Source organism: Balaenoptera acutorostrata, chromosome 19 (assembly GCF_949987535.1).
Source record: "Balaenoptera acutorostrata chromosome 19, mBalAcu1.1, whole genome shotgun sequence".
NCBI lineage: Eukaryota > Metazoa > Chordata > Mammalia > Artiodactyla > Balaenopteridae > Balaenoptera > Balaenoptera acutorostrata.
The window spans coordinates 57,492,500-57,520,068 of NC_080082.1; the positions used below are offsets into that span (position 1 = coordinate 57,492,500).

Here is a 27,569-nt window from a genome sequence, read left to right on the forward strand (position 1 = left end):
CTAGTTGTGGTGAGCGGGGGCTACTCTTTGTTGTGGTGCACGGGCTTCTCATTGCGGTGGCTCCTCTTGTTGCGGAGCACAGGCTCTAGGCACACGGGCTTCAGTAGCTGTGGCTTGCGGGCTCAGTAGTTGTGTCTCGCGGGCTCTAGAGCACAGGCTCAGTAGTTGTGGCGCGTGGGCTTAGTTGCTGCTCCGTGGCACGTGGGATCTTCCTGGACCAGGGCTGGAATGCATGTCCCTTGCATTGGCAGGCAGATTCTTAACCACTGTGCCACCAGGGAAGTCCAGTTTGCATTTCTTTATTTTCAACAGAGACATGGGTTCAAGATATTTTACATTTCTCTTCATTCCTCTGTAGGAAGCCCTCGGCACAGGCCTGTGATAAATAGTAACTGACTCTCAGCCTCCTTAACTGGGAGACAATAGGGTATGGTGGGGACTTTGGCAAACTAGAAGGCCCAGGGTCCATCTCATAGCCTCTGGTCACCCTGCAGGGTTGTGCAGGTCTGAGGTCACCAGCCCTTCCAAATGGAAGAAGCCAGAAATATGGACTTTTATGTGAAGTACTCCTATCTAACTGCAGGCTATATAGGTCCTGCAGACCACCAATGTGTGACATGGGAAACACAGGACAGGAACCAGGGCTGTCATAGTCACCTGTGTCCCCAGAACAAAGGAAATCGGGAGGAATGCATACACTAATTTGTCTCCCGTAGCCACACATCTCTCTTCTCTGAGTCCCCAAGTTTTTGTGTTTGATTTTTTTGGGGTTTTTTTGGCCACATCCTGCGGCATGCAGGATCTTATTTCCCCCGACGAGGGATCAAACCCGTTACCCCTGCAGTGGAAGCACAGAGTCTTAACCACAGGACCGCCAGGGAAGTCCCCTGGGTCCCCAAGTTTTATTATCACCATGTCCCAGCACAGATGTTCCCTCCTCCAGGAAGCCCTCCTGGACCTTCAAGCTGAGTCAGGCATTCCCTCTGAATTCCCCCATCCCAGCCTTGCCCACTCTGAATCATCACTATCTGGGGACAGGTCTGTCTCTCCCACTGGATTCTGAGCCCCAGGAGCCCAGGGCCAGGACTGTCTCAGTCATGGCCATGTCCCCAGTTTCAACCAGCACAGGGCCAGGAGTGTTCGGAAGAATGAATAAATGAACAGAGAGAAGTTCAGTGCTTAAGGAGAGGGGGGCCTGTGTCAGGGACTAACCAGATGTGGGAAAAGGGGGTGGAATCATTCAGGGGATGAGAAAGGTGGACACTGGGGATTCTAAGAACCTCCAACCCAGGAGGGAGGAGAGAAGAGAGGCCAGCTGAGAGGTTCAGGGAGCGCTGGAGTCCAGTTTTCACCCCATTATCTCCTAGCCACCTTTGGCTCAGTTTCCACATCTGCAAAATGGGTGTCATACAAGTAGCCAGCTGCTTTCTGAGGCTGCTGGGTCGATTAAATAAATTCAGGATCGCGGAACACTCTGTGGAGGCCAGAGCCAGGAGCGCTCATTTCCTCCCCTAACCCCTCCGCATCCACAAACCCTGCATAACCTCACGCCCCGCCAGACACTCCACACACACTCAGAAGGGGTGAGACGGGACACCGGCTCCCCTACGGTGGCCCCAAGCTCTGCGCGTGCCTCAGTTTCCCCGAAAGCACAGGCACCACCACAGTCAACACGTTTATTGGATTCATACTTTGACATGGGAGGGTAAGCTGTCGGGAGGGCTCAGAGCAGGACGCAAAAGAGGCGCTTGTCGCGGAAGGGGTTCTCTGCGGCGGGTACCGGCGTCACCAACGGGTCGTCTTTGGCGTGAGCCTCGCAGAAGGCCAGGAGCTCGGCCGCCGCCTGTGACACCTGCGGGCACCCAGGTGGAGATGTTCACGCCCCGCCCCGCCCTTTGCCTGGGCCCCTTCTCGGATCAGGCCCGCCCCTTATCAGACCCCGCCCCCTTGTCCGGACCGCTCCCATTCCCCGGCCCGCCCTTGGGCCCCGCCTTAGCTCTGGCCACGTCCCTTATTGGGCTCCGCCCCCTTGTCTAGGCCCCCTCCCCGGGTTCTGTCCGGTTCCGAAGGGGATCTCTCCACGGCTCCCGGCCCCACTCCCAACACTGACCGGTCCAAACCCCAGCCCCGGAGCCCCCGCCTTCCTCCCCACCCCGACCCAGCACCTTCATACGGTCGATGTTCACCTCCAGCTTCAGCTGTTCCACCGTCTTCCGGGCCTCCGCTATCTTGGCCATGTTGTTGGACATGGCTGCGGCGGGGACAGGGTTAAAAGCCGGCGGGAGTCGGGGCGGAGGGGCAGGCTAGGGCAAAGCTGGGTCCCCAGATAGGGATGGCGGTGGTGATGGGACCCAGTAACAGGGGCGTGCGTGGAAGGGCGCACGAAAGGGGTGCCCAGAGGAAGGTGGAGGAAGGAACAGGAAAACAGAAGGGGAGAGATGAAGATCTGCGCAGATGGGGGACCAAGAAGCCGGCCGAAAGAGGGACAGATGAACAGAGAGGAGAGGGGCAAGTGGAGGGGTGGAGGGGTGCACGGATGGGGTACCTAGAGTCAGGTGGAGGGAGGAACAGAGAGAGGAGAGGGAAGCCGGGAGGGAAGCACAGATGGGAGGCTGCGAGGCAGGTGGAGGGAGGGACAGAAGGACAGGGCCACAGGTGTTGGATCAAGATCCAGGGATCCAGGTGTCTTCACCTCCCGGGGATAGAGCATGAGCCAGGAGGGGGCCCTCCCCAGGCCAATTAGCGGTGGCTCCAGGGAGAAGGAGGAATTAAGATCACGGCGGGAGGGGCCCAGAGGGGGCCTCATTAGGGCCTTCGCAGCAGCTGCCCCCTCCGCCCCCCTCGGGGAGCCCCCCCACAACCCCAGCTCTGGCCACTTCAAAGGCTCCTCTTGCTCATTAGCAGCCAGGGAGAGGGCTGGAGAGGGGGGCAACCCAGCCATGACTGGGAGAGGGGCAGAGAGGATGGAAAGAGGGACAGACAGAGGGGCAGAGGAAGAGACAAAATGACAGAGGCAGAGACTGAGGCACAGGGGGGAATAAAGAGACTGAGGAGGGACAGAAAGATGGAGAGATGGGGAGGGACGGAGTGATGGAGGGAGCAGAGAGAGAGGGAGACAAATAGAGGGGTAAAGAAAGGGACAGAGTGATACAGGGGGAGGGAAGCACAGAGGGGACGAAGGGACAGAGGGAGGATAGAGAAGGGGAGATGGAAGGGTTGGGGAGGGATGGAGTGATGGAGTGGGAGAGGATAGAGAGGGACAAACGGAGCGGTAGAGGGAGGGACAGCGAGGAGGGGGAGAGAGAGGCACAGAGGAGGTAAAGGGACAGAGGAGAGAAGGGGCAGGGGGACAGAGAGAAGGAAGTGGAAGGGCAGGAGGAGAGATGGAGTGACGAAGGGGGACAGAGAGGGGCACATGGAGGGACAGAGGGAGAGACAGGCTGATGGAGATGCAGAAGTATAAAGTCATTCATTCACTCACGCATCCATTCATTCCCAGGCAGAGGAACTAGCTGTCGGGGCCAAGACCAGAGCCTCCTACCTGTTGCTGCTCAGGGCCGGGATGGCGGGCGGGTGGCAGAGGCTGGGAAGCAGCGTCTGGGTCCCCCCTCAGCCCCGCCCCCTCTCCTGGGGCACAGTCTCTGAGGACCCGCCTCCTCCTGCCACTGCCACCACCATCCCCTTCGCCCTCGCTGCCTCGCCTCTGTCTCTCTGGGTCCTCTTGTTATGTCTGTCCGTCCCCCTCTTTGTCTTTGTGTTTCTGTGCCTCTCTCTCCCTCTATCTCTCTCGCAGTCTCCCCTCTCAATCTCTGTCTCTATCTCTGTCCCTCTCTCTCACACACACACACACACACACACACACACGCACACACATACACACACTCACAGGTAAAGACAGTCTCTCAAGATGTGCCCCACGCTCTGCTGCATTTATTCCACAGTCACACAAATCTCTCCTGTGGGTCCCACACAGCCTCTCACTCCATTACATATGCTCTGCCACCCTGTCACATCCCCCACCTCAGTGTCACCCCATCCCAGACGACCCCTCTCAGCAAGCAGACTCAGTCCCTGGCAGAGAGATGCACAATATCTCGCTGTGTCACACGGTGCTGCACACAGTCTCCTGAACCAGCTGTGCTCAACACACAACCTCCCAGAGCGCCACAGTCACACAGCCTCTCAAAATGCCACGCAGCCCCCCACAGTCTCTCCGAGTCTGGCCCATCCTCACCGGTGACATGTTACACAACTCAAGAGTGTCAAGTATACACACACAGCTCCGCACAGGATCGCACACAATCTCTCAAGATGTCATGCCGAGCCTTACACAATGTGTCACACACAGCTGTCGCCCTCACACCGCAATCTCCTGGTGTCACACACGTACACTTACACACACGAGGTTTCTCTTGTACACCCATCTGAGTGCCCAGGACGGTTGAACACTCTCTAATGCACTGTCAGGACACTGGGCCAGTCTCAGTGTCCCACACGATCTGTGTTACACACAGTCCTACCCAGCTTCTCATACGTCATCAGTGTGGCTGACATATCCTGTTTCACACTCACATGGTCACTCTCTCACATCCAGCTCCCCCGCCCCCGGGGCCTCTCACACTGCTTCTCACATCATTACTTGGTGGATCACACTCATTCATTCTCACCCTCTCTCACACATCATCCGCCCGTGTGACACACACAACTCTCCTGTCCTCACCATGTTGCACACTGTCACACACGATCTCTTGCTCACATATGGTTTCTCGATGTCACAAACATCCCCCAAATAGTGTCTCAGGGACACCCAACCTCACGGTGTCACACGCAGTCACCTATAGGTCATCTCGGTCACCTCACATACACTGTCACACACAACGTCTCGGTGTAACACGATTTCACACAGTCACACCCTGTTTCTGGTTGTCACAGAAAATCTCACAAGGTCACACAGCCACACACAACCTCTGGCGTCACGCGCGATCTCAAGTAGTACACACTCACACAGTGAGTCTCTTGGCGTCACACACTACCTCCCGGTGTCACCCACGGGCGGCCACAGTGTTCTGCACCAGGCACACCCGTGCGGGCTGCTGTCCTCTCCTTACAGCCCCCTGTGGGCCACACGGGGGCGCCCGCGGCCTGCCGAGCTGCCCACCCCGCCGGCGCCAAAGCCGTAGGAGGCTGTGGAAACCCTGAGGGCAAGGCGCCCCCGCTATCCGGCTAGGCATGCAGACGTGGGAAAGAGACACAGAAAGGTGGAGGGAGCTAGAGGGAGATCATTGAAGATGGACTGGGACACAGAAATTCAGAAAGGGAGAGAGAGACGCAGGGAGAGACAGAGGCAGAGAGAGATAGGGACACAGAGACGGAAATTTGGAGAGATAGAGACCTAGGGGCTAAGAGAGACAGAGACAGGCAGAGGGTTGCAGAGAGAGACAGACATAGAGACGTACAGGGTACAAGAGAGACACACAGAAAAGTACAGAGACAGAAATAGTGACCGAGAAACACAGACACCCAGAGACACAAAACAGAGCGGGGTAGAGAGACAGACAACTCAGACCGCGCCCTCCGCAGGGGACCTGAAGGCGGAGGCGCGTCCGAGGGACCTGCCCTCGGGGCCAGACCTCCGGGCAGCCAAAGGGGCGTGGTGGTTCGGGGCGGGGTTTATAAGGGGAGTGTTCGGGGGGCGGGTCGGTCGGGGCGTGGCCTGGGTGCGGCGTGTCCCCCGAGTGGGCTGCGGGAGGGGCTGAGGCAGAGCCCGGGGAAGAGGTGGAGGTGGGGGAGAGCCTCGTCTCTACTGCACTCAGCCCATCCCAATTCGGTTTTTACCGCTTGAACAGGGAAACGAGACCTGCCGGGAGGGGATACGGGCCGGGGTCCCTGGTAGCGATTTGATAGGGGGGTATCGGACTCTAGCTCCCCTCCCTTCTACCCCGCGGGAACGGGGCCAGGTGGGGGAGGGGAACCAGGCTCACATCTGGAAAGCATCAGGCGCGCCGGACGTGCCAGGGCCCCGGGCCCGGCTGCGGAAGAGCGGAGGGGAGTTAGGGCGCCCCCGTCCCCCTCCCTTAGCGGGGTCGGCCGGCGCCGGGGAGGGGCCTGGGCGTACGCCGAACCTCGGCGCCTTCCGCAGCTGGTTTCCATCAGCAGTTTTGGCCCGGGCAGCCCCCGAGGAGGAAACGCAGCTTAGAGCGGGGAAAGACAGGGTGACAACCCAGTCTCCCCTCCCTCTCTCCGACGGCAGCCAGAGGCTGGGGGCGGGGGAGATGGACAGGGGTACACTGACTGAACGGAGCGTAACCTCCATTTCTCTTCCCAGTTGCAGACCTTTCCACCCTACGCATAACCTTAGTTTCCAAATGTGCAATCCTGCCCTGTGTTGCACAGGAATTTCCCAGACTCATGACAATGGTATTACTGGCCCCATTTTCTGGAGGGAGAAACTGAGACCCTGGATTCGGATTCAGTTCTGACTTTAATTATTCAAGAAACATGCAGTGGGACTTCCCTGGCCGTCCAGTGGTTAAGACCCAGCGCTTCCAACGCAAGGGGCACGGGTTCGATCCCTGGTCGGGGAACTAGTATCCTGCACGCTGCCTGGCACTGCCAAAAAAAATATTTAAAAAAATGAAAAGAAAAGAAAGAAACGTGCAGTGAACGCCAACAGTAATTCTAGTATCGAATACCCAATCCCTATTGAACACTGTCACCCGGATGTCTAGAGTATCTCAAATTCAGTGGTCCAAAACTGAGCTCCTAATTCCACCCGCCAAACTCCTACCACAGTCTTACCCATCTCAGTTGATAGTAAATCTTTGGGGTCAATCTTGACTCCCCTCCTCTTCTCACACCCCACAACTGATCTAGCAACAGATCCAATTAACTCCATCTTCAAAGTCTGTCCACAATTCAGTCACTTCTCACCTCCTCTGCTGCCCCCACTCTGGTCCAGGCACCATGCCCTCCAGCTTGGACTGTTATAGTCGCTGCTCACTGGGTTTCCAGCTTCTAACTCTGTCTCCCTCAGCCTGTTCCTCACAGAGCAGCCAGAGGGGCCCTAACAAAGTCCCCAGATAATAATAGCAAGGGTTAGTGAGAATGGCGAAACTGGAACCCTCATACACTGCTGGTGGGAATGTAAAATGATGCTGCCATTTTAGAAAACAGTCTGGCAGTTCCTCAAAAGATTACAGAGTTACCAGATGACCCAGCAATTCCATTCTTAGGTATCTACCTAAGAGAAATGAAAGCATATGTTCACACACAAACTTGTACATGAATGTTCATAGCAGCATTATCCACAATAGCCCCAAAGTGGAAACAACCCAAATATCCATCAACTGATGAATGGATAAACTAAATGTGGTACATCCAAACAGTGGACTGTCATTTGACAATAAAAAGAAATGAAGTACTGACACATGCTACAACATGCATGAACTTTGAAAACATTATGCTAAGTGAAAGACGCAGTTACAAAAGACCACATATTGCAGGATTACATTTATATGTCCAGAACAGGCAACTCTACAGAGACAAAAGTAGATTAGTGGTTGCCAGGGGCTGGGGAGACTGGAGGATGACAAGTGAGGGGTGCAGAATTTCTACTTGGGATGATGGAAATTTTCTGAAATTTACTGTGGTGATAGTATAGTCACAGCACAACTCTGTGGCTAGAATAAAAGCCATTGATAAGACATTGATAAAAAGACATTGAAGAAGACATAAATAAATGGAAAGACATCCCGTGTTCATGGATTGGAAGAATTAATATTGTTAAAATGTCCATACTACCCAAAGCAATCTACAGGTTCAATGCAATCTTTATCAAATTTCCAATGGCATTTTTCACAGAAATAGAACAAACAATTCTCAAATGTGTATGAAATCACAAAAGACCCTGAATAGCTAAAGCAATCTTGAGAAAGAAATACAAAGCTGGAGGCATAATGTACCCTAGTTTCAAACTATATTACAAAGGTATAGTAATTAAAACAATATGGACACAGCAATCCCACTACTGGGCATATACCCAGAGAAAACCATAATTCAAAAAGACTCATGCACCCCAGTGTTCATTGCAGCACTATTTACAATAGCCAGGACACGGAAACAACCTAAATGTTCTCCAACAGAGGCATGGATAAAGAAGATGTGGTACATATATACAGTGGAATATTACTCAGCCATAAAAAGGAACAAAATCGGGTCATTTGTAGAGATGTGGATGGACCTAGAGACTGTCATACAGAGTGAAGTAAGTCAGAAAGAGAAAAACAAATACCGTATATTAACGCATATATGTGGAATCTGAAAAAAAATTGGTATAGACGATCTCATTTACAAAGCAGAAATAGAGAAACAGATGTAGAGAACAAATGTATGTATACCAAGGGGGAAAGGGGGGGATGGGATGAATTGGGAGATTGGGATTGACATATATACACTATTGATACCATGTATAAAATAGATAACTAATGAGAACCTACTGTATAGCACAGGGAACTCTACTTGATGCTCTGTGGTGACCTAAATGGGAAGGAAATCCAAAAAAGAGGGGATATATGTATATGTATAGCTGATTCACTTTGCTGTACAGTAGAAACTAACACAACATTGTAAAGCAACTATACGCCAATAAAAATTTTTTAAAAAAACCCAATATGGTACTGGTACAAAAACAGACACATAGATCAATAGACCAGAATAGAGAGCCCAGAAATAAACCCATGCATACATGGGCAATTAATTTACAACAAAGGAGCCAAGAATATACAATAGAGAAAAGATAGTCTCTTCAATAAATGGTGTTCTGAAAACTGAACAACTACATGTAGAAGAATATACAAAAAGTAACTCAAATGGATTAAATACTTGAAACTAAGACCTGAAACCACAAAAGTCCTGGAAGAAAACATAGGTGGTAAGCTCCTTGACATCAGTCTTGGAGATGATTTTTTGGATTTGACACTAAAAGCAAAGGCAACAAAAGCAAAAATAAACAAGTGGGACTACATCAAATTAAAAGCTTCTACACAGCAAAGGAAATTATCAACAAAATGAAAGGGCAACCTACAGAAAGGGAGAAAATATTTGCAAACCATGCACAGGATAAGGGATTAATATCCAAAATATATAAAGAACTCATACAACTCAATAGCAAAAGAAAAAAAAATCTGATTTAAAAATGGGCAGAGGATCTGAATAAACATTTTTCCAAAGAAGACATACAGACGGCCAACAGGTACATGAAAAGGTGCTCAACATCGCTAATCACCAGGGAAATGCAAATCAAAGCCACAATGAGATATCACCTCACCCCTATCAGAACGGCCATCATCAAAAAGACAAGTCATAACAAATGTTTTCGAGGATGTGGAGAAAAAGGAACCCTCCTGCACTATTGTTAGGAATGTAAACTGGTGCAGCCACTATGGAAATCAGTATGGAGTTTCCTCAAAAAATTAAAAATAGAACTACTGTATGATCCAGCAATTCCACTTCTGAGTATTTATCTGAAGAAAATGAAAACACTAATTTGAAAGGATATATGCACCCCTGTGTTCATTGCAGCATTTCTTACAATAGCCAAGATTATAGAAGCGACCTAAGTGTTCATCGATGGGTGCCTGAATAAAGAAAATTTGAATATAATGCAATATTATTCAGGCATAAAAAAGAAGGAAATCATGCCTTTTGCGACAACATGGATGGACAACAAGTGACATAAGTCAGACAGAGAAAGACAAATATCACATGGTCTCGCTTATATATGGAATCTAAAAACAAAAACAGGCACAACATTGTAAATCAACTATACTTCAATAAAAACTAAAACTAAAAATAATTAAATAAAATACAGTCCTTCAGCTAAATAAATAAATAAATAGAAACAAAAACAAAACCAAGTTCATAGGTACAGAGAACAGACCGATAGTTGTCAGAGGGGTGGGGGGGATGGGCAAAATGGGTGAAGGGGATCAAAAGCAAATTTCCAGTTATAAAAGAAATGTCATGGGATGTAATGTACAACATGGTGACTATAGTTGATAATCCTGTATTGAACATTTGAGAGTTGCTAAGAGTCAATCTTAAAGGCTCTCATCACAAGGAAAGGAAAATAAAGAAACAAAAGCTATTGAGCTCTATCTTTTACATGGGTGAATTTTATGGTAGTGAATTATATTTCCATAGAACTGTTAACCCCCTCTTCCCCTCCAAACACCTAAGTCCCTCTTCTTCTCTGAGTTCTCCCATGGCTCCCATCTCCGGAGAAGTAAAAGCCAAATTCCTTACCATGGCCCACGAGGCCCCACAGGATGCAGTGGTCCCAATCATTCTTTGCCCTCGCCTTCCCCTCTTCTCCCCCTCACTCACTGCTCCAGACATGCTGGATTCCTGGCTATTTTGCCAACATACTAGGCACTGTTTTGGCTTCAGCAGTGGCTGACCCCTCTGCCTGGGAGGTTCTTCCCCAAGAGATCCACAAGCCTAACTCCCCCACCTCCTTCAGGTCTCTGTTCAAATGTCACCCTCTCAATTAGACCACCTCTCATCACTCTACTTAACATCACAAACTCCTCTCCTCCCCCATCCCTCCCAATTCCGTCATATCTCTGCTCAGTTTCCCCCCACAGTCCTTATCACCTTTAAAAATTATAGAATTTTTATATTTATTATGTTAACATCCCCTCCTGCCCCCCCCCCAGCCCCTATCCCTGTGAGCAGTTCCTTGTGTATCCGTCTAGAGATGATCCATATAGAAATAGGCTTATAGGGCAATGGCTAACAGCATGGACTCTTAGACAGTCTGAACTTAAATTCTGGCTTTGCTACTTATTGGTTTCAGGTAAGTTACTCAAGAGATCTGTGCCTCGGTTTCTCCATCTGTAAAACGGGCATAATAATCATATCTACCTCCATGAAACTGTGAGGATTAAATGAGTCACTGAGACTAGAGTCTGGCATATAAAATAAGTGTTCATTGAGTGTCAGCTGTTATTTTTTACGATTAAGCACTAAAATCTTAAAAAGGAAGAAAGGTCAGCCATCTGTACTTCAACCGTCTTGACCACTGTGTGGCCTGTGTATCCTTAGACAAGTCCCTTCCCCTTTTGGCTTTAGTTGCCCCTTTTATGAAACAGAGATGGGGCAAATATTCCCAAGGGCTTGAGAAGCAATGACTTTTCCCACAAACTTTAAAAAATAACTTTGGGAGTTCCTTGGCAGTCCAGTGGTTAGGACACAGCACTTTCACTGCGGTGACCCCGGTTCAATCCCCGGTCGGGGAACTAAGATCCTGCAAGCCGCGACTAAGAGGCCGCATACTGCAACTAAGAAGCCCCCATGTCACAGCTAAGAAGCCTGCATGCCTCAACTAAGAAGCCTGCGTGCCACAACTAAGAAGTCCGCATGCTACAACTGAGACACAGCACAGCCCAAATAAATAAATAAATAAATATTTAAAAAAAAAAGAAAGTAGGGAGACATGCTAATTAAAACAGAACACCATTCTGCAACCCCCCCCAGATTGGCAAAATGAAAATGATTAATAGCATCTCGTTTGGTGAAGGAGTGGAAAAATGGGCATCTCAGAAATTGCTGTTGGAAATGTCAACTGAGGGCAGTCTCAGGGGAAGGAAGTGTGACCATGTCAATTAAAAATTTTTAAATGATGGTACTGTAATGACCAAGCAAGTCTATTTCTAGGAGTGGATCCTACAGAAATACATATATGTAAAAAAGAGGCATGTACAAGGACATAACTGCAGCAAGGTCCAAAATAGCAAAGGAACTGAGGAGCTGACAACAGGGTTAGATTATGGGTACCCCCAACCCCATGGAATCGTATGCAGCTACTACAGTGATAGGAAAATATGTCATCTAAATTTAGATGAAATGAACAAATCCCTAGAATACAACTTAGTAAAACTGACATAAGAAGAAATAGAAAAGCATAAACAAATAAAATAAAATAAAGAGAAAAGCTAAATAGTACTAAACCTTCAGAGACTCAGTTAATTAAAATCCTTCGCATATAGAAATCTCCAGGCACAGATAACAAAAAAAATTGATAAACAAGGCATACATATGGCTCAATTTATGTAAATATATAGTTTTACCTATATAGAGTGTAACTATATGTATATGCATATATATAGTTACATATATTTATATAGCTACAAGATTCATATATGTATGCAAACACATAAAGGAAAACATACAAGGATGCACATCAAACTGATTATGGGGCTTCCCTGATGGCGCAGTGGTTGAGAGTCTGCCTGCCAATGCAGGGGACATGGGTTCAAGCCCTGGACCGGGAGGATCCCACATGCCGCGGAACAACTGGGCCCGTGAGCCACACCTACTGAGCCTGCGCATCTGGAGCCTGTGCGCCACAACAAGAGAGGCCGCGATAGTGAGGCCGCGCACCGCGATGAAGAGTGGCCCCCGCTCGCCGCAACTAGAGAAAAAGCCCTCGCACAGAAACGAAGACCCAACACAGCCATAAATAAATAAATAAATAAATAAATAAATAAATAAATAATTTTAAAAAACTGATTATGATGACTTCTGAAAGAAGGCATTTGGGGCTGTCCCTTTACCTATATTATTTCCATTTAAAACATTTTTGGTTTTTATTTATTATTTCCATTTTTATGAAACCATATTTACGACCAAACAAAACTCAACCAAAGGTCAGAGTCATTGAAGTAAAATATTCAATGGTAAGAAAATGTTATTGAGACCTACCCTGGGATCTGCCATCTGGTTCTGGACACTACCATACCCAAAGCAAACAGTAGTTGCTCAATAAATATTAGTCCAAAGGAAAAGCCCATTTAGCCACAGAAGGAGAGTCCACCACCACGTATGTAACACTGTGCATTTATTTACAAAGAGGTTAGAGAAACACACAGATTCTGGCCCCCCTGTGCACTGGGGAGTCACCATCGTCATAATAAATACAGTAAGTTTAAAAAAAGAAAAAAAATACTGGATCGGAACAACTGAGGGTCATCCTGGTCTCCCCCCACTGCCTCTCACAGAGGGTGCCACGAGATAGAAGCCATCTTCCTTCCCCTCTTCTACCCCCCAATCCTCCATATCTGTCCAGGGAGGGAGGTGAAAGAGTCTTTCTTTCCAGGTGTTACCAACTCCTACTTGACCCTCAAAACCCCAAAGTCAGTGCTCCTTCCCTTCCCAGGGCACTCTGCAGGCACCGTCTGGGTCAGACACAGAGTCTCTGACCAGGGTGCTAAGGGGGTATCCTAAGGGTCCAGGGACATGGAGGGGGGCACTTTGTGAATGGGGGGGCCATATCTGGGCATGGAAAGGAGGAATAAGACGGCTCAGTGAGAGAAATGAAGGGGAACAAACGGACTAAGTGTCTAAACTAAAATGGGGAAATTCAAACTGAATTACCCCTGCTGCATACCATAGTACACCCATAGTACAGATGAAGAAAGTGAGGCCCACAGAAAGGGAACTTTCTTGCCCAAGGGCTGCAGAGCCGGCAGCTGAACTGGGTCAAACAGGGCTCCTCCCCCATTCCTCCCTGTGGTGGAGGGGGAGCCTTTTCAACCAAGACTGCAGTGGATGGGGCAGTGAGGAAGGGTCTTTGGAAGCAGAGAAAATGGTGGTCTTTGGAAGGGAGGTGTAGAAGGGTCAGTGATTGGGGGTGTGGTGGTGCAGAGGCCATGAAGGGGGAGCCCAAGCAAACCTCTAAACTCACACTGTAGTCATGACCTTGAGAGAACCCGAACGGAAACGCAATATCTTCTTCTTGAGCGCGTGGGAAGCCTTGATCTTCACAAAGACTTTGGCGGGGCCCGCGGGCGCCCCTCCACCTGCACCAGCCCCTGGCCCGGAGGCCGCGGTGGCTGCCACCAACTGCTGCGGCCACACGAGGCCACCGCTGCCATCGGAGTCGCTGGATGCGGAGCTGAAGGCAGGCGACTCCCCCTCGCTGGCGCTAGATTCACTCTCCCCGTAGCCGACGCCGACGCCGACGCCGCCTGTCGGGCCCCGGCGTCCGAGGGGCCCCAGGCGCCCGGCCGAGCACTCCGAGTCGCTTCCCGCGCAGCCATAGAGCAAACGGCGCTGAGGAGCTGACGGGGATGGGCCAGGACCCGGGCCTCGGGCAGCGGGACCGCGGGGCCGGCCTCGGCGCCCATCGGCAGCGTCGATCTCGGCCGTGGAGCGCCAGCGGCGGCAGGACCCCGCGGCCTGAGCCGCGAGAGTGGGCGCTGGACCACGGCGGGGCCGTGGCGGCCGAGGCTCTTCTCTTTCGGCTGTAGGGTACTTGGGGGGACCCGGAGGAACCGCGGCGGCGCGGCCCAAAAGGCTGGTCTCGGACTGGGAGCGAGCGGCCTTGCGAGCCCTGGGCGAGCCCCGGCGGCCTGAAGCCTCGGTCATGCGTCCGCGGCGGCCCGCGGCCCGGGGACGCTCCCGGGGTGGGGACTGCTCCACGCTGCGGCCGCGGGTCAGTGGGGGCGCTTTGCGGCGCGCCGCGCGGCCGGGGAGGCCGCGGGTGGCGGCCTGCGCGCCTGGGATGTACTGTGCCTTCACCAGGCGGCCCTCGGCCGGGCTGTCGGGGGGCGAAGGGGCAGCGGGCGGTGCGGCGGGCTCGGGGGCCGCCTCCGACTCCCATGGCGAAGCCCAGCCGCGGCCCAAGGGGGCCGGGCTGGCGGAACGGCCCACCGCGCGCTCCACCGGGGGCTCCGGCGCGGACCGCGCGCCTCCGGGGGGCGGGGACGCGTCGGGCGGCCGCTGGCGCACGCTGTTCTGGCGCCGCGGGCCCCCGTCCGCGCCCCCGGGACTGGTCCGGGGCTGGCCCGCCCCCCGGCGGCGGCGCCTGCGCAAGAGCGCCGAGATGTAGCCGTCCAGGGGCCGCCCGGAGCCCGCGGCGTCTGGCGAGTCCGGGGGAGGACGGCTGCACGGCCGCGGGCTGCGCAGCGCCACGGCGTGCAGGGGGCTGGGCGTCAGGAAGGGCCCCGCGCGGGCTCGTCGCTCCGCGGAGGAGCAGGCCTCCGGGACCGCAGCCGTCGGGTAGGGCGCCGAGAAGGACCGGGGCACGGCTGCCCGAGCGCCCACCGCCTCGTGTGCACTGGGACTGGCGTCTCCTAGGGGAGGGAGGCAAAAAAGGAAGAGAGGCTCTCAAAGCCCTTTCCCAGTGAGCCTAGGAGGGGCAAATTGCCCACTGCCTCTCCTACTCTCCCACTCCCATTAAAAACACACACACAACCTGCTCTCACCCCTTCTCGCACACTAGGTTGATAACAAAATCTTCACAGTGGCCTATAAGACCTTGAATGTTCTGTCCTGCATCTGTGTCTCTGACCTCCAACTCCTCTACATTTATAGGTTTTCAGCTACACTGGCCTGGATGAACGGGCCAGTCACGCTCCAGCCTCAGGGCCTTTGTACTTGCTGTTCCTGCTGCCTGAACTATTCCTCCCTCAGGGTATCTGCTTGGCCCACTCCCTCACTTACTTTAGGGTGCCACTCAAATGTCACAGTCTCAATGACGTCCTCTCCGGCCATATTTTCTAAAATTGGAGTTCCCTCCCCAACTCCAAGGGACACGCCGTCGTCCCCTTCCCTAATTTTCTTTTCATGGTACATGTCAATATCTAATATCCCAGATATTTTACTTATTTATCTTGTATATTATCTACTTCTCCCACTAGAATGTCAGCTTCATGAAGACAGTGATTTTACTGCTGTATCCCTCACCCCTAGGATATGTGCTAGGAATGCACATAGTAGGGACTCAGAAACTTACTTGAATAAATGAACAGCAATTTTTGTTTACCTAATGGCTACCATGTGCCAAGTTCAATGTCTTAGGGCAGAGGCTCACTGAATAGTCAAAACTTCCCTATGAAGTAGGTGCTGTCATTAATCCCATTTCAACAGATGGAGAAACAGAGGGCCAGAAAGAAGCAACATGCTCAAAATCACACAAAAAGGGACTGTCACAGCCAGAATTCGAATCCAGGTTGGTCTGACTCAGATGCTTGTGCTTAAAAGCATCCTCTTATTGTCCATTCCCTGGCTCTCGGGGGGGCCCAACCCCACCCACCTTACCTAGGGACTTGGGCCTCTCGCTGGCATAGATGCCCCGGGGTTCAGAGGGACCCAGGCGTCCATAAGAGCCAGATCCAGAGAAGCCACTGTCCCCACAGAAGGTCGAGGGTGGTGAGTCCGGACCTCCTGTGGAGCTGGGGTCTTCATAGAAGCCTGGATTCCAAAAAGAAGGGGAGAGACAATCAGGGGGGCCTGAAAGGGGAAACCAGGGGTGGGGAAGAAAGGAGGAGATCAAGAGGCATAGAGTGGGGAGCCTGAGAAGCAGGAGACAGCGGGGTGGGGTGTCCCAGGCAGACCCCACTACCTCTAACCATGCTTACCCGAGCTGCGCCCACTCTCCTGTTCCAGGCCCCCAGACTCCAGGCTCAGGTCTCCCAGCTGCTGGCCCAGGTCCCAGATGAGCCCGGGCAAGGCCTCCTGAGGAGGTGGGGAAAGCAAGATGGTCAGAAGTACCCCCGAGTCCTCTGCCAGCTGGTCCCCTATTCTAGGAGCTCATGGGCAGAGTTTCACTTTGACAGGGAGGCTGTGATTTCGAAAAGGTAAAAGAGTACCCAAGTTCCAGGATCCCCCTCAAGATCTCTGTCCCTTCATCCCATTAGAAAGTTCTCTGGCTGTCTAACTCTAGTCCCTCATGCTGCAGTCACCTCGTTCCCTCTTAAGTGTGAGTGATAAGTCTTCAGAAGTCCCCATCCCTTGTCCCCTCCCTATCAGCTCTTCCCTCTATCTGGTGCTCATGGCCCCTTAACCCCTATTAGAATGTCCCTCTTTGAGTGTAACTTCAGGTCTTCTTGCTGTAAGGGCAGTTCACTGCTAAAAGTTGGTGTTGAGGACCTAGCAGATCTCTTAGCCATCCATTCGTCTGCCTTCTCCCAGACTTTGACTCTCCTTTCTCAGATGCTCCTATCTTCCCCCCACTGCTCCTTATCACCAATGAAAGGTCCTTCTGCAAGTCTTCCTTAAGTCCTTCCTGCTGCAGATTTAAAAAAAAATAAATTTACTTATTTATCTTTGGCTGAGTTGGGTCTTTGTTGCTGTGCACGGGCTTTCTCTAGTTGCGGCAAGTGGGGTCTTCTCATTGCAGAGCATGGGCTCTAGGCGCACAGGCTTCAGCAGTTGTGGCACGCGAGCTCTAGAGCGTAGGCTCAGTAGTTGTGGCGCAGGGGCTTAGTTGCTCCGCGGCATGTGGGATCTTCCTGGACCAGGGCTCGAACCCGTGTCCTCTGCATTGGCAGGTGGATTCTTAACCACTGCACCACCAGGGAACTCCCCTGCTGCAAACTGACTCTTTCCCTCATTTGGATGACATAGGCTGACCATGACTCATAAATCTTTGCTCCTCCTCTCATGAAGAATCCCCCCCATGCCTACTGGAAAGTCCTTCTGTGAATCTAGCCTTAGTGGTATTGTACTACAGCGGTGAACCCCAGTGGGTTCCTTTGCCCCCAGCAGGGACCACATCCTCCTCCTGCCCTTGCTCCATTCCCACCCAGAAGCCCCCATTGTCTGCCACAGCTCTGTATCCCCATGGGAAATTTCGATGAAGTCTACCCTGGATCCTTGCTGCAGGAAAAGACCATTTCCTATCAGATGTGGATAAATGAAGGTGAAAACCCTTTAAAAGGGGAGTGACTATGACGCGGTGGGGGTAGGGGCTGAAGCAACACAGATGGGGTCTCCAAGACACTAGGACTTAACCCCATTTTGGAAAACAGGGCCAGAGCCAGGAAGAGTCTCACGCGGATCTGGGTGAGGCCAGAGGTGGTGGCAGCCTCAGGCAGACGGTTGACCCTCAGACAAAAGCGGCTTGTCTGGACGGCAGGCGGCAGGAGGGAGGGAAGGAGGGAGGAGGGGCTGAGAGGGCAGACGCCCAGCCTTGCCTATTTAGGGCAGAAAGACTGGCCGGCTCCCCCGCAGACAACGCCCCCCCTCCCCCCCCCCCCCGCCCCCGCCCCGCAGCTTCCTACTCCTTTGGCTGCTCTCCTGGGCCCCAGTCCCCACCCCTCCCCCCTAAACAGAAGCCCCCATCTGGGCTTGTTTATGGGAGGAAAGTCAACAAATCGTTCCACTTTGGGCTCCTGCCCTGGGTGTACAGAGATGCTCAGGGTGGTGTCATCTTCGAGCAGAAGCCAGGAATGCAGCCGAATTGTGCAGCCTCAGGGGTGGCTAAAAAACATCAAGGGCCGCCCCTATACCCCATAACCTGTCCCCCACTAATCATGCCCTTGCTCACTCTGCTGGAGCCGCACTGGCCTCCTCGCTGTTCCCTGAACATATCACACATGCTCCTACCTCGGTGGGATGTGTTTCCCCAACATATCCTCCTGGCTCTCTCCCTTGCTTCATTCAGATTGCTACATGCTCCCTTCTCTGACCACTCTTTCCAAAATAGCTCCTGACCATTCTGCACCTGAGTTGCCCTGCCTTTCTTCCAACATAGCAGTAATGACCTCCTGACCTAAAGTGACATATCAGGCTGTTTGTTTATTGTCTTTCTCACTAGATTGTCAGCCCCAGCCCCAGGAGGGCAGAGATTTTTGTCTGTTTTGTATACTGCTGTGCCTTCCGCCCCCTCCACACGCACCCCCCAACCCGTCCCAGTGCCTAGAACAGCTCCTGGCACAAAGTAGGTGCTCAGGAAATGTTTGGGGAAGGAATGAATGAATACCGCAGAATACTATACAGCTATTAAAATGGAATGAGGCAATTTCTATATAGAACCATCTCCAAGACCTATCATGGAGTGGAAAAAGAAAAATGCAGAATGTATAGTATAAGGGTGAGTCAGAACTACCTGGGGGTCGTGTTAAAACCTAAATTACTGGGTCCGACCTACAGAGCTTCTGATTCCAGGCAGAAGCCTGAGAATCTGCATTTCTAACAAGTTCCCCAGTGATGCTGCTAGTGGTCCAGCGGGCCACACTTTGAGAACCACTGCCCATAGTCTCTGACACCTCATGAAAAAAAGCAAAGCGAACTCTACGTTTCTTGGTATGTAAGCTGTTTCTGCGCATAGATGCAGAACTCACACCAGGGTGACAATGGTGGTGATCACAGGGGAGAGGGTGCATTTAGGGGGTCAAGGGAGGGATGAGGGGACTGGATGGTAGGATGAAGTGTTTATGGAGGCATGGCTGGGAGCCAAATTGCCAGGGTTCAAATTCAGCTCTGCCACTTTCCAGCTGTGTGACCTTAAGCAGGTTACTTCACCTCTCTGGGTCTTAGTTTCCTCATCTGTAACATGGGCATCATTCGACTCCCTCTCCTATGAGGTTGTTGTGAGGATTAAATGAGTTTAAACAGCAGTTCCTTTTAGGCACTTAATAAATGCTGGCTTTTATTATTACATGAAAGCTATGAATTTCTAACAAGGAAAATATAAAATCATGTTTTACTTGTGTAATTAGAAATAAGTGAAAAAAGTTTTTTTTTTTTCGGTAAGTTCTGCAGGTCTAATTTCAGTTCTTCCACTGCAGGGAAGAGTAGGAGTTTGGAAGGTAAACAGCAGAGGCCTCCTCCTCCCCTGTGCCTGGACCCCCCAAGCACCCCCCTAGTCTACACCCCCCCCATTTGTAAGTCTGACCTCATTTCTTCCAGCTGCAAAGGGATGAATCTTTAAAAGACCAGAAGGTCCTTGGCCTGAATCTGGCTCCCTGCCTACCCACAATGCCCCTTATCCTTTTTTTGCAAGCCCTTCAGCAAGTGGGCCTGAGGCTCTCCAGCTCAGGCAGGTTTAACACGAATGTGGTTCGGACCCCTGGAGACCCCTTTGCCCAAACTTTCCCAGACCTTGGTTGCCCCCACTCACATGCCCCTAATCTGTGTCCAATTCCTTTTATCTCTGTTAGGAAGTCCTTCTGCAAGTCTAACTTTAATCCTTCTTGCTGGAAGGGGACCATTTTCCTTGGTGGGAGAGAACAGGACTCCTGCCCCCAGTCAGGATTCTTGTCTCTTTTCTCTGAGATACCCCTAATCTTTCCCTTCATCCCCATCATTCCTATTAGAAACGAATCAACTCTGGCTTCCGTCTTTCTTGCTTCAAAGGGAGTGTATTCCTGGGAGGGGGGTGGAGGAGTGGGAGGGGTAAGCATCACACAACAGAGACTCAGGGATCAGAGGAGGCTCCCACCCCCTCTTTGGAAGGACCCAGGAACCCCCAACACCAGAGGAGTTTATATTTAGCGCTTCTCTGCTCCTCCCTCAGTGGCGCTGTCTCCTTCCCGTTGCCTGCCACCGCCTCCTCCCTGACGCTGGGACGGAGCTTTGCCTGGAGATTGTGGGGGGGAAGAGGCCCCTCCACTACCACCTCGCTGGGGAGATACTGAGGGCTGGGGGGTAGACAGAGGGGCAGAGAAGGGGGAGACTGAGGCAGAGAGAGGCGGAGGATGAGGGACAGGGAGGCAGGACACAGCTGGCCCATCCGCATGCCTTCTCCCTCTCCTTGGAGGGGTGGGAGGTGCCTTCTCAAGCCCAGCCAGCTCGGGGTGGGGTGAGCTGGTGAAGGCCCCTACAACGCGTCTCTAACTTTGGGAGGGGGTGAGGCCTCCCACAGCTGTTTCTGTTTCCAGAGAAGAATGTGCAGGGTCCCTCTCCCCGCCGGGGGTGGGGGGGGCTGGGGGGGAGGGACTGGGCTTGCAGCCCCAGAGTCTGGCTTCAGAATTCCTCCCCATTCTCCATCTGGGGAGGGGCCAGTCGAGGTCAGTAGCAGGGAGAGCCCCCTCCCCCCACTACCTCGGCTCAGGTTTCCCCAAACGGGAAGCTCTGACCACACACAGGCTTGGGGATGGGATCAGCAAGTGAAGCCCGGGTCTGGGGCCTGGTGGGCTGGGGGGAGGGGAAGAGACAGAGGGACAAGGATGTGGGGGCAGAAAGAGAGAGAGGTGCAGAAATGCGAGAAGGGAAGGCCAGGGAGACAGAGATAGAGAGACAGAGGATTGAGAAAGACGGAGAAATAGACACAAAGTCACAGAGATGTGGCAGTTGGGAAAAGAGTGCAAGAAACACAGGAAGAGGTCAGGAGAATTAAGAAATGGCATAGAGAGGGAAAGAGGGGTGATGCTCCTTAAGTCATTCTGGAGACCTCTGCCTCATCTTCCACCATCAGAGCACCCAGGGAATCTAGAAGTCAGACACCCATGCTGCCTCAATCTGCCACCTCTTGGCTTAACCAGGGTTGTGGCCAGGTAGGAAAGGAGGGAGTGTCACAGAGGGTCAAGATCACCGTGGGATCCTAAGGGACTGTGAACTTCCTCTCAGCAGCAATCCCTCCCTCAGGAGGCCCGAGGATCCCCTCCCCCCTCCCCGCCCCCTCCGGAGATCTCCAAGCACACCAGGACTTAGGGAAGTCGGGGCCCCGGTATGGAGGCCGGGAGAGAGGCATGTTTGGATCCTGCCGTGTGACCTTGGGTGAGTCGTTTGCCTTCTCTGAGACTCAGGTTTTTTTTCTCTGTGAAGTGGGAACTATCACCCCCTGTCCCCCAAGCTGCAAGAAGACAACGCCTGCCAAATACCCAGCCTGGGCTTGACACATACTTGGTGCCCAGATGGATTTTCTTTGGGGAAGGGGTGTAGGGAATGGGCCTGAGGGTCCGGCCGAGGCAATGCAACCCCCTTCCCCAGTTTGGGGGCGGGGAGGCCTGATCCCGCCCGCCGCCCCGACCCTCCAGCCCCACCCCCCTCTCCTTTCCCCCTCCTCCCTCCCCCACCCGGACGGGTGTCTGAGCATCCAACCGAGACAGGCGGACAGACAGACACAGACGGGGGCAGAGGGACGGACGGACAGGCGGCCCCTCACCAGCTGCTCTTCCAGAGCCGCTGCGGCCCGGCGCGCCGCCGCCGCATCTTCGTCCTCGTCGGCGTCCTCCTCGTCCTCGGCCTCGGCGCCCCCCATTCCGGGCTGGGCCAGCCGCAGCGCCTGCTGCACGCGGTACTCCTGCCTCTCCCGGAGCCAGTGTAACTCGCAGAGCCCGGCCAGGCTGCCCTCCAGCCAGCCCCGCAGCCGACCCCTCTCGGGGCTCACCGGGAAGGAGAAGGCCCGGATCATGGCTGCGGCCCCCCGCCCCAGCCCGGCCGGGCCCCGCGGCCACCCCTCTCCCGGTCCCACCTCCCCGCCCCAAGAGCCCGCCTGCCCGCCCGCCCGCTGGCCCGGCTGTCACTGTCTCATCTGCATAGGCGCCCGCCCATTGGGCCGCCCACCCGCGCCTTATCTGCATGGCCACGCCCCCGGCGACAGAGCAACCATCGCTTATTGGCTGGTACCCTTCCTTACGAAGATGCTCGGCTCTGCACCCGCGCCTCCCAACGCGACGCATGCTCGCAGCTGCCTACTCGCTCTGCTTACTGGCCTCTTCGCCACGCCCCCCTTCTCACCTCCCTTTGGGCCCTGGCCATGCCCCCACGCGTCACAATGAAACAAGTCTGCCCTTGCCCCGATGTCATTGGTCCTTGTCTCCCCCGCAGCTGGTTCCGCCCCCTTGCAGGAGAGGTCTGGCTACCATTGGACTGTCCCGCGAGAGGGGCAGGGGTGATCTATAAATAGAGAATCTGTCCCCGTGACATTTTGGCAGCTGCTCCTCTCCCCCCACACCTCGTAACCTTCAGCTTCTGAGGCTGAGCTGGGGGGGGGGGCGGAAAGGGTTTGAGAGTGAGTGCTGATTTTGCCTGCTCTTCCAGGAAGCCTTCCCAGACATTCAGCTGTAAAACTAGAGGGCCAGACCACTAAAAATTGGTAATCCTCCCATAAAATTGTGCTTCTAAGCGAGGCCGGCTTCACGGGCATACGACTGGCTTAGAAGGGCCCTGAGCTTGGTTTAATATTCTGCTGTTACTGTCTTGAAATTCTTATTTTTTTGAAAAGGGGCCCGCATTTTCATTTTGCACTGGGCCTTTCAAATTCGGTAGCCAGTCTTACGTCTAAGAGTTTAAGATCGGTCATGTCCCAAATTCTGGAATTATAAGACCCTGGCTGTAAGATTCTATGATTCCACCCCAACAGAATCTAAGCGTCTTTTGTCTCCCAGATGCTATGAGGCTTTGCGCTCACCATTCTACGATTCCAGGGGCATTTGTTCTACGTTCTAAGAGGCTTTGTTCTCAGCCTTCTAAGATGCTCTGTTCTCAACGTTCTGTGGTTCATAAGAGTCTGTGCCTGACGTTCGTTTCCAAGGTTCCCTCCTCCCTTCCCTGGCTCCGCGAGCGGGGCTGGCGCCCCCTCAGGCGGCCAACCAGTGTCACTACGTCGAGTGTGCGTCCCTACAACCTTCAAGATTTAGCTTCAAAATTCATACCCATTTCTCAGACAGACTTTGACTCCCTAAAAGCCAGGGCCCAGAAGATCATGTAAGACCCTCCCTCTTTTATGATCCCAGGTTACCTTCTGGTCCTGAACTGGAGAGACAATGTTGGTGACTGAGAGCAAAGACTCCAGAACCAGACTGCCTGGGGTGAGCCCTAGCTCTGCCACTTTCTAGCTGTGTGACCTTGGGAAACGTGCTTAACCTCTCTGTGCCTCAATTTCCTTAGCTGTATAATCGGAGTTGTAATACTGTCTACCTCATAGAGTTGTTATGAGGATTAAGGGAGATGTTTGTCAAGTACTTGGAGCAGTGCCTTCCATGTATAAAGAGCCACAGAAGGGTCTGATAAATAAGTTAAAAATAATCTAGTGAGTCCCAAGGAGAAAAAAATGAGTCTGGGTTTTAGTAGAGATAAACTTTATTTAATCCCCCTCTTGTTTTATTATTATTATTATTATTATTTACTTATTTATTTTGGCTGCGCCGGATCTTAGTTGCTGCACGCGGGATCTTAGTCGTGGCATGCATGAGGGATCTAGTTCCCTGACCAGGGATCGAACCCAGGCCCCCTGCATTGGGAGCATGGAGTCTTACCCACTGGACCACCAGGGAAGTCCCCCCTGCCTCTTGTTAAAGACAGATGTCCTTACATTACCTTAATTTACCAACAATGGGGAGATGAACAGGCTGATGAAAGGGGATATGGAAAACTCTCTCTCAAACAAGATTTTCTTAGTAGTAAGTATCTGGGGTGATGTCAGGATTGGTTTTCATCTCTGCTGTTTGTGCAAGACCATTTGAACCATTTGCTGTGTAAAATGTTGGATCTGGAGCTGACTTAGGGTTCTGGCCATTTGAAGATGGGTATTCCTAGGAAGACAAATAAAAAGAGAATTATTCATGGTTGAATAAGGGAGTAAAACCAAGACTTGAGACCAGAGGGCAGCCATTTGAGAGGGTTCCAAGAAGGAGGTGAAGAGAGATCCTTGGTTGGTGGAGTCAGAACAGCAGTAGCAATTTTGTGGATTTCCTTGTTGGCCTTTTGATGTTGATGACGATGATGTCCGCAGAGTTCCTGGGGATGAACCTGGAACTTCCTGGTTCCAGGAAGTTCCTGGGGTTACTTCCAACTGCAGCACACAAGTCCCTTCCCTGGAAACCCCTGAAGAGTTGTCCAAACATGGTCAGAGGCCAGATGAAATCCTTGGAGTTTACTCCCAAGCATTTGGTTTCTTATCCCAAGGTTTCTTTGGGTCCTGATGAAAAAGGAGATTACAGACATCCTGGATCTTGTGTCTGCATGATTTTCAGCCTCACAGGATTTGGTGGATCTCTCACGTTTGTGAGGAGTTGGGGGTTTGACAGGAGAAAGAGTGAATTCTGGGGTATTGATAGAATGAAGGGAAATTGAAATGCTGATAAGGGCTGCGAAGTCGCCACGTGTAAATTACGAATCACTGGGGGGCAATCCAAGACTCGTGGAAATAATTGCCTTATGTATTTGAGTGGTCAGAAAACAAATGTTGATTAAAGGTGGAAAACCAAGGAGAAGATGCAGGGACAGGACTGGGACCATAAGATGAGTCACAAGAGGCGCGATACCGCTGACACCAAGAGACATTGTCAGTGACATCAGTTGACTCGGGATTAGTAATATTGTGATAGCTGGAAAACCCAGGCGAGTTCAATGAGGAGGTGGTTCCTGCCATTATGGTTGTTATGGCGTCATTTAAAGTTCAGTGATTACAGAAACTGAGTCCCATGAAGGGGCCATTAGGGAAGTTGTATTGAATAAAAGGATCACATGAATCCTGATTCATAGATGGTGGGGGCAGGGAGAACTTCCTGTAACAATCGAGCACTGAGTTGGGAGGGGTCTTGGAAGGGAGTATGTGGGACAATGCTCAATCCATCTGCAGCGATCCTATTTTCCAAATCAGGTCACATTCTCCGATACTGGGGGATAGGACTTTCACATTTATTTTGGGGGACACAATTCAACCCGTAACAGACCCAGAAACCACTGGAGTTGCATTTCAGTCTTGGGTGAAGATGAAATTAATGATGGGATAAATGCGTTCTGTGGATAAGGTTTTACCTTCAGGTGCAAGGTCATGTACTAAATAGTGTACTTGTGGCTTACATAGTTGTAATTTGTCCCCAGATATCTTGTGTCCCTATGGGCAAGGGCACGGGGTAGATATTGAGTGGCAGTGAGTGAGTTGTTGAAATGAACAGAACAGACGAGAAGATGATCCACGTTTTGGATTAGAGAGGAACTGCAAGGGAAAACCAAATCCTTCAAATTTACACTCAGCGTCTGAGAAAAGTAAGTAGGAGCTTCAGTGAGTCCTTGAGACATACCTGTCCGTGTACATTGTTGACGTTCCCAGGTGAAAACAAAGAGAGACTGTGAATTGGGGGGTGTTGGAAGGAATAGAGCCTCGCCAGGAAGGTGTATGGATCGGGAGCTCTCGGGAACCAATGTCTGACTATTTTATTTATGGCCTAGAGGTCTCGGACTAGCCAGTATCCCAATGGAAACATTGGGGTTCTTCTTGGTTCCCCGACCAGGGATTGAACCCAGGCCCTCGGCAGTAAAAGCGCAGAGTCTTAACCACTGGACCGCCAGGGAATTTCCAACATTGGGGTTCTTGACAGTCAAGATGGGAGTGTTGCAGGGGCTGGAGGTGGGTATGAGGAGGACTTGAATGATGGGTTGAGTGTGTCAGAGCGTGTGAAGGTGGTTTCAGGAGGGACATGAAAAAAATCTATTTCCACTTTAAGAGGCTCAGCCTCTGAGATGCACCCTATGTTTGCTGAGTTGGAGACCCAAAGAGAATCACGGGTTGGGGTCAGCATATCTTGACTCTGTGGGCCTCAGGGAGAGGTTGATGGGTTTTTTTCTGGGGGGTGAGGGAGATTAGTGATCTAAGATGGACAGTGGCAGTCAGGGACTGGGAAAAATAGGCTCTCTTGTGAACATGAAATGTTAATGTTCCCAACTGATAAAATATCCCTTCCTGAAAGACTTATTGGAATAATCTGAGTAAGAAACTGTGCTGGGTAGTAAGGGGCCTAACGAGACAGATGGAGAGTGGCTTAGACAACGGTGTGGCAAATTGTGGCATCTCATGGCAATCATTGCTGGGCAGGGGGCTTCCCTGGTGGTGCAGTGGTTAAGCATCTGCCTGCCAATGCAGGGGACACGGGTTCGAGCCCTGGTCCGGAAAGATCCCACATGCCGCGGAGCAATGAAGCCCGTGCACCACAACTGCTGAAGCCCGCGTGCCTAGAGCCTGTGCTCTGCAACAAGAGAAGCCACTGCAGTGAGAAGCCCGCGCACCGCAACGAAGAGTAGCCCCCAAGAAGCAAGCCACTAAGAAGCAATGAAGACCCAACGCAGCCATGAATAAATAAATCAAATAAATAAATTTAAAAATCATTGCTGGGCACCGAGGGAGGGTAAGGGGTGGGGGGGACTATGGGATACTTAAGGGGGTGGGGTGGCCCCTGTATCTACAAAGCCGGGGCTAGCACGTCCATTAATAAGAATGGTCATTTCTCTCTGTGGGTTGAAGGGTGTTTATGGACACAGAGGAAAAAATCTGCTGGGAGTCCCTGAGGAGACTGAATCCAATTCCGTTCTGTATTTTAAAGCTGGACAGTCTCAAATCCAATGTCCCTTTTCTTTACAGTACCTATAGCTGTCTCTATCAAGATTTGGTTAGTGTTTTGTGATGACCCTGAAAGGATGGACCTTTTTTTTTTTCTCCCATTGTTTAAGTAGCAGGGTCTTAAACTGGATTGTGTGGATTTTTTTTTTTTTTTTCCCTGCATCCTCATGTTGGGCTCCCTTGGAGTTCTGGAATCAAGGCATTTCTCCAGCTAACATGATGTTTTTCATCACGTCTCTAATTTTTGGTCTTAGAATGTTGACAAAACTCGTGGCCACTATAGAAGCAGTGTGATTGTCAAGGACCAGGCCTTTCCATACATTTCCTGGACTGGCTCTATCATTGCAGATGGATTTGGGTCTCTGTCGTCTACACTCCTGGATTTTAGACCAGTCAGTTTTAGGAGAAGCATTCAGGATGGAGTCTAAGAGACATTCCCCCATAGTATTGGCTTGGATTATGCCTCGGAGGTGTTCTGGCTCATTTGGAGATCCTCATT

The 27,569-nt window shown here is 51.8% G+C and overlaps 2 protein-coding genes across 3 annotated transcripts; both read right to left on the bottom strand.

Moving 5' to 3' along the window:
* Window positions 1-1,671: 1,671 nt before the first annotated feature.
* Window positions 1,672-5,630, bottom strand: GNG8 (G protein subunit gamma 8). Of its 2 annotated transcripts, none has more exons than XM_057533455.1 (3): window positions 4,397-5,630; window positions 2,166-2,251; window positions 1,672-1,852 (listed from the first exon to the last, which is right to left on the bottom strand). In XM_057533455.1, exons 1-3 carry the CDS (start codon window positions 4,422-4,424, stop codon window positions 1,724-1,726), a joined length of 243 nt encoding a protein of 80 aa, XP_057389438.1. In that variant the 5' UTR covers window positions 4,425-5,630; the 3' UTR covers window positions 1,672-1,723. The 2 variants fall into 2 exon arrangements, with proteins under 2 accessions (XP_057389438.1, XP_057389439.1); XM_057533456.1 differs by having other exon boundaries at window positions 3,542-5,630.
* A 7,251-nt stretch (window positions 5,631-12,881) lies between these two features.
* DACT3 (dishevelled binding antagonist of beta catenin 3) lies at window positions 12,882-22,216 on the bottom strand. The gene is made up of 4 exons (XM_057535039.1): window positions 21,893-22,216; window positions 16,422-16,518; window positions 16,102-16,254; window positions 12,882-15,134 (listed from the first exon to the last, which is right to left on the bottom strand). Exons 1-4 carry the CDS (start codon window positions 22,139-22,141, stop codon window positions 13,741-13,743), a joined length of 1,893 nt encoding a protein of 630 aa, XP_057391022.1. The 5' UTR covers window positions 22,142-22,216; the 3' UTR covers window positions 12,882-13,740.
* Window positions 22,217-27,569: the final 5,353 nt, after the last annotated feature.